Here is a 13446-nt window from a genome sequence, read left to right as displayed (position 1 = left end):
TCAAACCAGCACAACGTAGACTTTCCATTAGCACAGGTTGTATTAAAAAGGAGATTTCCAAAAACACGATCTCCGTTTGGCTGAGGGAAGTAATAAGCAGAGCTTACAGTTTGGAACATGATATATCTACCGTACCAACACACTTTCAGGCCCATGACATCAGGAGTATTGGCCCATCAGTTGCCTTTAAGAAGAACTATGCTGTGGGACAGATCCTCCGCACTGGAGTTTGGAATAGACAAACCACCTTTACGTCTATTTATTTGAAAGATGTCACACATAAGTCTCTGGACACCTTCTCCTTAGGCCCCTTCGCATTCATTGAGTGTTTCTTCTCCATAACATCACCTGGGTCCGGCTTGTGACGTTCATGAGATAGGACCGTCTGGCTCCGTCTGAACATAGAGCTCTATGTTCCATCACATCACTTTAAAGAGTGAGTAAAGTATTATTAGTATTATTTTTAAAAATTATTTATTTTTGATGGTCACTTTTAACTGCCTTGCTTGTTTGTGGAGAGATCTTCCTCCCTCCTCTTTATGAGTCTCCTATCACATGATGTTGTGGTGTTTGCATCAGTATCGGAACAAATGACAACTTCAACAGTAATTTGTATTTTTTCTAACCTACAACATCATGTGAGCTTTAATTTCCCACCTCATGCCTCCCCTCTTTCCCAATCTCTCTCTCATCCATCTTGGGTGAAATATCATGGTTCCCTCTGGCTATTCACAAATTGGGGGATGCTGGTCCTGTGGGCCTCTTTTATAGCTATTGCTACTCTCTAAAGAGTGAGTCTACCACAGCCGTCTGTGCATGTGTGCCTAAGGATACTCTTATCACATGATGTTGTGGGTTTATATGTTAGGAAAAATACAAATTATTGTTGAATTTGTCATGTTTCATTACTGGCCAGTTCTTTAGTCTGTCTTGTGTACTGTCTGTGCATTGGTTTGCTGTGCTATTCCTCTGTTCTGTTTTTCATTCTCCTGTCTCTATATATTTCTGGGTCTTCATCTACTTTTATCAGTCCTTCCCATGCACTTGTTAGCCACTTGTCTTCACTGGTTTTCAGATATTGCTCCAGTGCTCTACTCTCGATGTTGATGCAGTCCTCTATGCCTAGTAGACCTCTCCCTCCTTCCTTTCATGTTATGTATAGTCTGTCTGTATAGTATTTCCTCTTGGGTGTAGTGCTTTGTCTACTGTCATGTGCTACCTAGTCTTCTGGTCTATGCTGCGGAGTTCAGCCTTTGTCCACTCCACTACTCCTGTGCTGTATCTCATCATCTCCTATTATTCCCAGGTATTTTTGTCCTGTCTCATCTATGTGTTTGATGCTATTCCCATCTGGTAGCTTTATCACTTAAGGCCTTGTCACTTTGCCTTTTTGTATGTTGACTAAGGTGCATTTTTCTATTCCAAAACTCCATCCTGATGTCCACAGATTCAATCCTTACAGTCTGGATTATGGTATTATTTCCTTGATGCTCTTACCATACAGTTTGATGTCATCCATGAACATCAGATGGTTAATTCTGTTGCCTCCTTTCTCGAGTTGGTACCCAGCATCCATCTCCTGCAGTACTTTTGTCATGGGAATCATGGCTACTATGAAGAGTAGTGGGGACAGTGAGTTACCTTGGAAGATCGCTTTCCTGATATTAACTTCTACTAGTCTTATCCCATAGTTTGCAAGTACTGTATACCAGTTGCGCATTGTACTTTTTAGGAAGCTGGTGGTGTTTTCCTCTGCCCCATATATTTTCAGGGATTCTATTAGCCAGTTGTGCAGTATCATGTCAAAGGCTTTCTTGTAGTCAATCCATGCCATGCTAGTTGGTTCTCATTCTCTTAGTAGTGCGTCTTTGACTTATGGCAGTGGATCCATTCCAGCGCTGCACCGAAAATTGTCCTCCGCCATCAGCCGATTTTTCGCTGTTATCAGCGCTTTAACAGGACTTACGGTGCCATGACTTCATGTTGCATCAAGTTACAGTGCCATAAGCGCCATTAACTTGATGCCTATTCTTGCCATTAGTGTCGTCAATGGCATTTACAGTGCTGAAACTTGATGCATCAAGTGCCATGACTTCATGTTGCATCAAGTTAGTGCCATAAGCGCCGTTAACTTGATGCCTATTCTTGCCGTTAGTGTCGTCAATGGCATTTACAGTGCTGTAACTTGATGCATCATCAAGTTACAGTGCTGAAAAATGCTGTTAATGACGCTGAAAAAGCGCCGCAAGTCGAGGATGCACTATATTCTTCATTACCATATTGTCTGTCTGGAGCTAGTCTTTTATGCCCTTACACTTCCTTCAGCAGCCTTTCTGTTGGTGGGGGATGGTGCTTGTATCCTCTAGGTAGTTGTATAGCCTTTCACCGATGATACCTGTTAGTAACTTCCACATTCAATATTGGTAGGCAGGTGACAGGCCTGTAGTTACTTGCTATATTTCCTTTGTTCTTGTCTTTCTGTACTAAGGATGTTCTCCCTGTGGTCATCCATTTGGCTGCACGGTGGTTTGTGATACAATGCTGGAGTTGTTCTGCTATTCGTGGGTGTAGGGCCTTGAAGTTTTTGAGCCAGTATCCATGGACTTCATCGGGACCTGGGGCTTTCCAGTTGGGCATTTTCTTTAGTTGGTGTCTGACTGTGTCTGTCATGATCTCGGTGAATCTTTGTTTTATTCTCCCCATTTCTTTTGCCTTGATTTCCTGGAGCCATGTTGCATGTTTGTTGTGTGATACTGGATTGCTCCATGTGTTTTCCCAGAGTCTCTTTCTTGGTTTGGCTTCAGGAATTTCCTGGTGGTTGTCTTCCCCTCTTAGTTGGCTGTAAAGTCTTTTCTGGTTGGTTGTGAAGAGTTTGTTCTGTTAGTATCCTTTATTCCTGTTCATGTACTGTTGGATTGTATGTGCTTTGGCTTTAAGCCTCTGTTTTATATCTTCTATTGTGTTGTTTAGTCCCTTCTCCTGTACTCTGTATTTCTCATTCAGTTCCTCCCTTGTTTTCTTGCTTTGTAGCCTCTTTTCTGCCATCTCTTTCAGTTTACTCAAGTCAGATCTCATCGCCATGATTTGTTTTTCCAGATGCCTTTTCCAAGGCGGTTGCTGGGTTGGTTGCGATAGTGATGTTGGTGTTTGTATCCCCATGAGTTCTTCTACTAGTCTGCTCCTGCATATGCCAGGTTATTCGTTTCTGTGGTACTGGTGGTGTATATTAGTCTCATTATTTCATTAACTTCACTTGTTTTCTCCCTTAGTTTCTTTGTGTTGTAGGCTTTCATGGAGGGGATCTTTGTTCTTTCTGTATCTGGCTTCATCCATTGTCTGATCTTTTCCACCCATTCTGACCTCTCTGTTACACATTCGGTATTTCCTAGATTGCCGTTGTTTGGTAGCTCATCATTCCTGTTATCTTGTGTGGTATCATCTCTTAGTTCGTCTTCTTGTCCTTCGTTGCTGGGTGTTATTTCTCTCTCCAGTTCCTCTCTCTCTGTTGTAGAGAGCCGGTTCTTTATCAGTATTTCTTACTTTGTCTGCCAGCCTCTGTTCTGTGTGAGGGGTGTTATTTCTCTCATTCCAGATATTGACCAATCTTCTGTATCCTCTTTCTGTCGGGTTGCTTCTGATGTAGTATCTCCATATTTCCTAATATTCTTCTCTTGTCCATTTCCTCTTCTTCTGGTTTGCCTCTGTAGCTCCAGTCTCTGGTTGCTAGTTACTGTTGTTGTGGTGGTCAGTTGCTGGATGACGACCTCCAAGTACCTAACTGTCCTTCCTGCTCATTGGGCTGTATACCTGGCTGCCGGATGAAGTTCCTCTGTTGCCAGAGTTCCATTTATGTTGTCATTTAACATTTTATTTCTTTCCATCATTGCTGAGTTTTTGCTGTTTAAGCCATAGCTGGATCTTACCCAACAGGAATAGGTACTCATTTACAACTGAGTAGACAGAGAAATTGTGGTAAAGACCCTTTCCCAAGGAACCAATGCAGAGGAGAGAGGTCACCCATCCAACGACTGACCAGCCCCAATGTTAATTAACCAGTCCATCAATGAGCTAAACCACTATGTCATGGGGCCCATTATTATTATTATTATTATTATTATTATTATTATTATTATTATTATTATTGTTCAGTAGATGAACCCTATTTACATTTAACAAGCCTACAGGGGCCATTGACTTGAAATTCAAACTTCCAAAGAATATGGTGTTTATGAGAAAGAAGTAACAGAAGGTAAAGGGAAATACAGAAAGAAGAAATTGCTTATTTATAAAAGAGAAGATTACAAATTAATAAATAAATAAATGAAAATGTAAGTAAAATATTAAAATACAAGGAGAACTGCATTAGGGCAGTAATGTATTGTATCTTCGCTTGAAATTCCGAAGTTCCAATGGCATGACATCCTCAGGGAGATTTCAACGTCCAACGGTGTGAGGAATAAAGGACCTCTGGAACTGAGAAGTTCCACAGTGAGGCATATTTACTGCATATCTGTTAAAATACAACTTATGAAAAATGGACAAGAAGAGACCATCCATCGATGGTCCCAGTCACAACTGCTAATATTAGGAAACAGAAATCATGAACAACTCTATCTAAAAGACATAAATCTCTGGCAGAAGCAGGCATCCACACTGCAGAAAAGTATTGTAGTAAAGGAAGGACAAATGACCTAAAACAGGTTGCATTAATTTTATCACTGTTATAAATATTTGAGGCCTAATTTTTGTGCGGCATTTGCCAACACTTTCATTAGATGTTTTTCAAAAGTAAGATTAGGTTAAAAGTTACACCTAGAATACTGGTAATTAAAGCTTCAGACTCATTCAGCAGAGTCCCATCCACTTGAAAGGGTGGATGGGGTGAAAAATCTGTATGAGATCTGCTAATCAACACTGTTTTCGTTTTACTGGCGTTCATACCCCACCAACTACACCATTCACTAATCCTGTCCATGTCACAATTGAGACTAAGGGCAGCTTCATTTCTCGTTAAGTGGTGACTACTACCACAAGTGTTGCATCATCAGCATACTGAACGATCTTGTTTTCCTGGCCAACAGCCATGTCACTTGTATACACTAAAAATAGTGGACCAAGAACTCAGACACAATAGATCCTGGTTCACTAAAGATCCCATCTACAGCAACTCGCTGTTGTCTTACCTGTAAGGAAATTTTGAAGTAAACCTAAAACAAATCCATCTACTCCAAGATTCTGAAGTTTATAAATAAGTGCCTTGTGTTTACTCAATCGAAAGCGGCACTAAACCCATTGGAATTACCCTACACTCAAGACCCTTATCAAGGTTCTCTTGTAAATGGTATCTCAAATTTAAAAGAGCATAGCAGGTGCTTACCTGCTTCTTATATGCATATTTACTATCAGCTACCAACTCCTTTAGATTCTACATACTTATATATTGGCTTACAAATAAGTTTATCTGCAACTTTGGGGAGTACATGGAGAATAGAACTTGGCCTGTAGTTCCTGCAGTCTGCAGATATGCTATTCTTGGAACAGGCACTGTGTTACGAAGCTTGTTCTCATCCGCAAAGACTCTATGTCGACATAAAAATCTATAGAATCTACTAATCTTGGGAGACAACACACTAGAAACCTTTTTAAGAAACAAAGGGAAGAAACTGTCCGGATCTTCTCCTTCCCAGCTATCAATATTATTAAAAATTTTCTTAACATCCCTAGAATGAAATGCAAATTTTGTAAGAACAGGTTCAGGATGCCAAGTATCAGGGGGAGGGATGGCCTTAGCTGATTACTTAGTTTCAAAAGCTCAATGAAGCAGTTCATCCTCTTCCTTAGGGCCAGTAACCAATCTACAATCATCAGTGGTGGAATGGAAGAAGAGTCTGACCTAAAGATAGATGATGCCAATTAGGTCCACCACAAATGAGGCTGAATAATTCCTTCAGGTTTCCTCTGTAAGGTACTTATTACTGTAATTTCCCTCAGCTATACGATAAATTCTATTCACAGCACAGTGAGGCTCAACAAAAATGGTGTAATTTTCATGTGAACGATTTCATCTCCAAGTGCTGAATTTGGTCTCTGTCGCAGAAAGCTTGTCTACATGCATCATCAAACCATGGCTGGTTGTCCTGAATTTGATGACCTTTCTGGGGACATGCCTTACGAAGATAGCCATCAGCATTTCATTTAACTTCTTGGGATCTGATCTGATATAGCATCTGAAATATTAAGTGCCTGAGGACAAGCTTCAATAATGCGATCCCAATTGACTTGAGATTTTAGCCAGACCATTTTTCCAATGGTGGCATGAGGAATATACTGATTGACAGATACGTCCATTCAATGGCACAATGATCAGAGGTGTCACAGACCTTGGACCTGACAACAGTTGGAACATCCATGAATATGAGGTCTAATCGATTACCAGAAATGTGTGGGTTCCTCAGTTAACTGGACAAAATCAGAAGAACATAAAGCTCAAGAGCAGACCGGCCATGTTGATCTGTGGAATTTCCATTAAGCCACTTGCTGTGCTTTGCATTGCAGTCTCCACAAATAATTAATGACACTTTTGAATCCCGTGACTGAGCCATACTAATCCTCTTCAAGAGAGTCATACATAGAATTGTTAACATTTGGATTGTGGTAATTTACAGCAAATACTTAAACATTGTAGAACTTACTGAAAATCTTAAAACAAAGAACTTCATGGCATATACACTCCAAGTTTTTCTGATGATAAGTAGGTTGTCCGGACTTAGTGTATACACCCATACCTTGTGCATGTGGGATGTTACGATGCCAAATAAATTTAGTCCAGGACCATCAAACCCTGAGATTAAAAACTCAACCTCTGACTTGTAACTACTTACAAGTGTCTCAGATAGAAATATAAAATTGTAGTTATGGGCACAACTCTGGAGATCAAAGAAAATTTGACCTTAAGCCCCGAATAATTGAGTAAAGTACTTCGCAATTTTTCTTAAAGTAATGAGCAGCAGGCCCAGGGTTCATCTCAGTGTCTCCCGAAAGAATTAAAATTAACATTATAAAATTAGCAAAACTAATACATTGGCTCATAACAGCAACATTATAAAATCAACAGAACAATGAACAATAATAATACAATCGACAACAAAAATTTCATTAAAAGTATGAATAAACTTGACTATATGTCAAAAAAAGTGCCAGAAGTGCTTTTTTATTCAATGACATATGATGCATCGAGGTTATCCAATGTAGTCTTCAACATGGATGCCACTTTCTCATTTGTGACACACACCTTGTGTAGACTGATGGAGTTGGTCTCAAAACTGAAGGGTCAAAGTCAATAGTGGTATCCTTATGTTGAAGGAAGGAAGGTGATAAATGTTGTGGAGCACCTTGGTGGCCCAGGGTTTGGCATGTTTGCTTATTTTGAGGTTTTAGGGGCAGTATGTTTACTTTTAAGTCTGGAAACAATTAATTCGAAGAATACTCAAATAAGTAAACTAATACCTAAACTAAGGTATTCACCAAACCTAACAAGAATAGATTTTGCTGTGATGTTTCTTAAGTTCAACAAGGATTTAAAGAGACTGGATCAGAGTAAGAATGGGTCTGAATGACTTGGTCTCATAAAAATCTCTTGGAGGAAACCTTTCTTGGTTTCTGGGAAAGAAAGGCATGTTCTGCTGATGGTTGGAACCTGCTGGTGCTACATACAAGCAGTCATCACTGCTTTAGAAGTATAGTACAACAAAGTTGTTCTCTCTTCCTTTTCAAATGTAACTGGATCAAAATCCTTCCTCTAAGGTGACTTACGTATGTATGTTAACCTCATACCCCTCCCATAAAAAAACACGTATGTAGAGCTTCCATCCAACAGTGAACTTATTCATTAAAATGAACTCAGTGTCGTAACCTAGTAAAGCAGGAAAACAAAAATAATGTACTGAAGGCGCCCTTATTACATTGAATAATGCCTTTCCTGGAAACTTGGGCATTGTTGAGAAAACAGTTACAGAAGTGAAGAAATATGCAAATGCACTGGTATTTTTAACTTTCGAAATTTTTCTAGTGTTCTACATTTTTTCAAAATTGAAAGTTCTTTGGAACAAATTCACCTTGTTGACTCCTAACGGAAGACTCCAGGTTTCTTCCAATGAGATGATCTTGTAGAATTTTATGATTGAAAAGGACCCAACAATTTGATTACTAGTTTTATTTTTTGTAATGTTTGTTTTTATATTCATTTTCCCGCTTTACTTTGTTTCCCGAGTTGCTTATTGTACCTCATTTTAGTGAACAAGTTTACAGTAACGGGACGAAAGCTTTAAACTTTTGTACATACATGTCTTTTAGTACACAAGAAGTTTTATAACATGTATTTCATTGTGGATCTTACCTTACATTTCTGAAAAGAATAACATATATAGTGCTCTTATAATTCATGTTATTGCATACTTAGGAAGCTGCAATCTTATAGTCAAGATTTTTTTTTGAGAGCATGAATACTTCTTAAAAATATACTGTTAACAGTCTCTTACTTACTTTTTTATAGTCTGCTTTTTGCGTGCTTGGACCATTCCATATACAACAGCTGCCAAGGAATTGTAAGTAGACGGTTGCCGGCTGAATGTGGCTCTTGATGAGGCTCTTCTTCCCACAACAAAGTAAGTATCCATCTCTCCTTTTCCTTTAACAGCAATTCTACCGCGATACTGAAGTCTGAACCCACGAAAATTAAGAATCTGCAGAAAGGAAAATGATGAAATTCCATTTCTTTTTTGAACAGATATTAAAATTATTACTGTAATAAAAGGCAGTTTCAAGTTAGTAATAAAAGTTTTTAATGAAAATGAAGAAATCAGAAAAAATCTCCTTGTCTGTGCTCTTTCCTTTGAAATTTGATTGACATCAATTGCTACCATCAAGTTATTAATAACAGCCTGTAATGAAAATTAATAAATCGGAAAAAATTCTTGCATGTTTCGTTCTTTCCTTCTTACCTGAGCTGTCTCTTTCGGAATTTGAATCATATCAATAGCTCCTGTAGAGTCCATTCGTGATGCCTCATTGACAGTGTTACCCCACACATCAAAAACTGGTTTTTTAGCACCGATAACACCCCCAACCAGAGGCCCATGGCTAATGCCTGAAAAAAGAGTAATGCAATTAAATTTTTAATGTCAATACAAGAAATGTACTGAAAGTTGTTACTGGACCATTGAACTCAGTTTCATGTTTCCGCAACATGGGTCTTCTCCAAAAATCTCTTGACCTCATGACCAAGAACTGAAGTGTGAATAAAGTTTTAGCAAGTACCACAGTGAAATCATATTTTTAGTCTTCATTTTACTACAGCATTTAACTTTTTGTGTAAGAGTTCATTTACACTTATGCACCTTAAAGATATCTCTGTTTTCACATGCTTTTTATTTAACTTGACTTCTGCATCTTCCTGTCTGTCTGTCCTCAAATCTTGTAACTAAATTTTCGACCTGCTCTCTTCATCCGATGTTCTTGAAATTTTGCATTGTTACCCATTCCCAGTGAAAATACAACCTTACATGATCAGTAGGTCAGCAGTGACCTCTAGTGACCCTAAAGTGACCTCTCCCAGTAGCTCAAGATTTGCATGAAACTCTCTGGATTTTTCACAACTTCTTTGACTCGGTAGACTCTATCTTCTATATAACCCTTCCCTCTTCCATCCCCCCTCCCCATTCCCTTTTCCATTCCCCTCACCCCTTCCCCTCCCCAGCACACGATCAAGTGTTAATTTAGCTGTGTCCTCCCATTTCCCTTCCCTCTTCCATCCCCTCCACTTCCATCTTCCCTCCCCCTTCCCCTTCAGTTCCCCTCCTCCTCCTTATCTTCCCCTTACCCCTCCCCCTTTCCAAGAGCACATGATCAAGTGTTAATTTAGCTGTGTCCTCCCCCTCCCCTTCCCTCTTCCATCCTCCTCCACTTCCCCTCTCCCTTCCCCTACCCTCCTCTCCCTTTTCCACCCCTCCCCTTCCTCCTCCACCCCCCCCTCCTCTTTCCCCTCCACCCACTTATTTTCCTCCCCTCCCCTCCTTTCTCCTCCCTTCCTCCCCCATCACCTTCCATCTTCCCTTCCTCTCGGCCTCCCCTCTTCCTTCCCCTCCCCATTTCCCCTTCCCCACCTTCTTACTTCCCTCCCCTCCCTTCCCCTTCCCCCCCCCCCCTCACCCTCCCTGTAAACGGATACCAGTTTCATAAACTACAATCATAAATCGGTTACAATTTCTGTCAAAACTAAAAATTATAAAATAAAAAATAAAAAAAGTTTATACATGCATTTACTGTACTGTATAACACTAAAAAGTAAAAAAATATTTTGAGACACACTAGGATTTTCTTAAAATTAACCATGCCTACAAAAATAAAAGCGTGGCCCCTAAACATGGAAGGAAATGCTGCAAGAAATAAAAAAATCTTTTCTTTTCCTGTAGCAGTTCCTTCCATGACTGGGACCCACGCTTTTATTTTTGTAAGCATGATTAAATGTAAGAAAATCCTGGTGTGTCTCAAAATATTTTTACTTTTTAGTGTATTTTAATAAAAAAATTTTTTGAATCTTTTTTTAATTTTTTATTCTCATGGTAATAAAATTGAGTTAGGTGTACAACCTTTAGAAGAAGAAAATTCTGTCCTTTGCAAAACTTACCAACTCTAAGTCTAAAGTTGTTAAAAGAATGTGTATTAACATCTTCAAGTCTTGCTTTCATCTCGAGGGCAAAGTCTACAAGGGCACATAAATGCGCATGTGCATCTTCAACATCCTGCAAAAAGAATTTCAATATTATCTTATTTTCCAGCGCCAGGTTGTAAGACCAAAATACCTCAAATCAGATGACCAACAACTTAACGGCTTATTGACTTTGCAGGTGGTAGTAAAAATTAAAGGGTAATTGAAACTACACATGCCACATCAAACTGGTATGCATTTAAGGAGATTTTTGCCTGCAGTCAAATTACTGTGCAATCTATCAAACCATCTTTTTAACGCTAACATTTTGAAATCCTAGGAGTACATAAGATGGGAGGTGTAAGTTCAGAGAACACCCTCAATGTACAGCAAAAATATTTCTGGATAAAATCAATTTAGCAATGTAATTAATCTAATATTTAAAAGTACACTTAAACCCGTCCGTCTTTGCAAAGCTGTAGATTTTTATTGTATGTAATTGTTACATGAGCTGACATTTATTTCAATGGTATGGTTCCTATTCATATGGAATTCCCCAAAACTTAAATTTGATAGTCAGGCTTTTGCCTTTGGTATGTCTTCTAGTGAAGCTAGTGTTCTGAAGCCTTAATCTGAATAGGAGCTGTAAGATAATGTATGGTTTACAAACAAATCTATAAAATATCTGCAGCTTTGAATAACTTGGAGTCTGTGTGAGAATCTCTTAAATGATAAGCTGTAATTTTATGTGCTTAGATTAAGTAAGATAAACAGATTTACTTGTGAAGTGCAGAACATATATATAAGATATAATGTGCTTTGAATGTAGGCATATCTAGTAACAGCAAAGCAATTACGCTTCATAGTATATTTTCAATATTTACTGATGAAAAGGGGAACTTATGTCTCTTTGTAAAACATTTACCACCAGGAAAAAAAATGTGTTGCAATTTCAGTGTCAAAATGTGTTTTAATTATGCTGAAAACATTATGACCTAGAGACAATAAGAACAAACCTATTTGATGAGCAAAGATACGGGGAAAACGTTTCCTAAGACTACCAGTACACTCAGCATACACCAACGAAAAATCACGACTAGAAACTTCACCTTTTCCGTTGGATTGAGTCCTGATGCAGCCATATATGTGCTTCCAATTGTTTTAATTTTTTCAATGCAGGCAAATCGATCTTCATCTAACAACTCATCAAAATCAGCTGCAGGAATTGAAGTAAGAACAAAAAGTGATAAAATTGGAACCAAATTATATCACAGACTGCAACCATAAATTATACAAGCTGAATTTTTAATTATGGAAAGTGCCTTGTTTAATTTTTAATTACAGTAACAAATTGATTGGTTGTACCATAAACAAACAAAAGTATTAACTTTGCACACAGCAAGCTATCAGACTTACAAAAACTCATTAAAATCAACGTTGATTAGGTTTCAGTGAACAGTATAATATGTGAAAACTTTGCATGGTTAAATTCTTAAGCTGTTATGCAAATGAAACTTGACTCACTAAACAGCCCAGTGTTACTAACAATTACAGATATGAATGTTTCAATCATTCAAACAATTTGTCATTTTCATTACTGTATATATTTCAGTGAATTAATCACGTACTTGAATTCAACATAATATACAATTAAAGTAACTCGGGGTGAGTAAGGATGCAAGAAAATAAGTAACAATAACTTGTGTATAGTATTACCAGTACTGTACTGTACTTTCTGATAAACATTTGTATTGAAGTGATTTTTTAACAAGTATACTACAGAATTTACACACCCAAGTAGCCTGCTGACAACATACCAATAATTTCGTTAAGTAGTCTAATGCATTCCATTCCCCGATTTACGTCTTCAGAATAAAACTGAGTAAAGTTTGGAATAGATGCGAAGAGAACGCCCACATTTTCATAAGCCTTTGAGAAAAGGTCCTGCACAAAGTAAGATAATATAAATCATTACTGTAAATTAGGAAGTTTTATGTACAGTAAGAGTCAAACTTACTGTTGCTAGTTCTAAGTTTGTGAAAATTATAATTAAGGTTGTTTCTGATCTAAGGAAAAATTCAATTCAGGATACTTAAAAATTTAGAGAACTCTATATAAAATATAAGTTTCTGTTTCATAGATACAAACCTCTCTCTTTATTTGAGCCTTAACCCTTGGGTTTAAAATTGGACTTAGACTGTGGTTAAACTAACAACACACGAGAAACTGTTTAGGGAAGCCCTTTCTCTTTTTATAGTTAGTGAACCAGAGACGTTTTCCAATAAAAGAGGATAAAATAATATACTTTCTTTGTGTTTAATTAGAATAAAGTATTTAGAATTCCTCTACTTATGGCCCCTATAGTACTAGTGCCCTGTTGTTACTTATGGTCAACAGCAGGAATCTGACACGAGATGGCCATGGACCCTTTTTTGGCTTAACTGAGAGCCAGTAATTTTCTCCTTCCTGTTCTTTATAAACTTTCTCTCAACTTACTGTCCAACCTCTCTAAGTTCAACTACTGAGTTTTCACCCCAGATGACCTCTAAGTTCCTTTGCTGTATACTTTCCATCTCATAATCTTGCTTTCTAACCTCCCTAACTCCCTCTTTTCAGTCTTGATTATTGAGGAAGGGCATCTGCTGGGAACTGGTTCAGTATTTTTAAGCCAGCAGTGTGAGTTGCAGCAGTGCCATCACCCATCCAGTAATGTCTGGACCTTAATGGTATCAATATGTTAA

The 13446-nt window shown here is 38.2% G+C and overlaps 1 protein-coding gene across 1 annotated transcript in view; it reads right to left on the bottom strand.

Moving 5' to 3' along the window:
- LOC136846463 (adenylate cyclase type 8-like) overlaps positions 1-13446 on the bottom strand; it is a 275785-nt gene that overhangs the window by 30453 nt on the left and 231886 nt on the right. Inside the window, exons 20-24 of the mRNA XM_067117259.1 lie at positions 12523-12649; positions 11815-11921; positions 10685-10799; positions 9000-9145; positions 8538-8741 (exon numbers count right to left, since the gene is read on the bottom strand). Coding sequence (XP_066973360.1) covers positions 8538-8741; positions 9000-9145; positions 10685-10799; positions 11815-11921; positions 12523-12649 — 699 coding nt within the window. The remainder of the gene's footprint in view (positions 1-8537; positions 8742-8999; positions 9146-10684; positions 10800-11814; positions 11922-12522; positions 12650-13446) is intronic.

Source organism: Macrobrachium rosenbergii, chromosome 15, assembly GCF_040412425.1.
Source record: "Macrobrachium rosenbergii isolate ZJJX-2024 chromosome 15, ASM4041242v1, whole genome shotgun sequence".
Taxonomy (NCBI): domain Eukaryota; kingdom Metazoa; phylum Arthropoda; class Malacostraca; order Decapoda; family Palaemonidae; genus Macrobrachium; species Macrobrachium rosenbergii.
The sequence above is the reverse complement of the archived record's forward strand: the minus strand, read 5'-3'. Positions and strand labels throughout refer to the sequence as shown.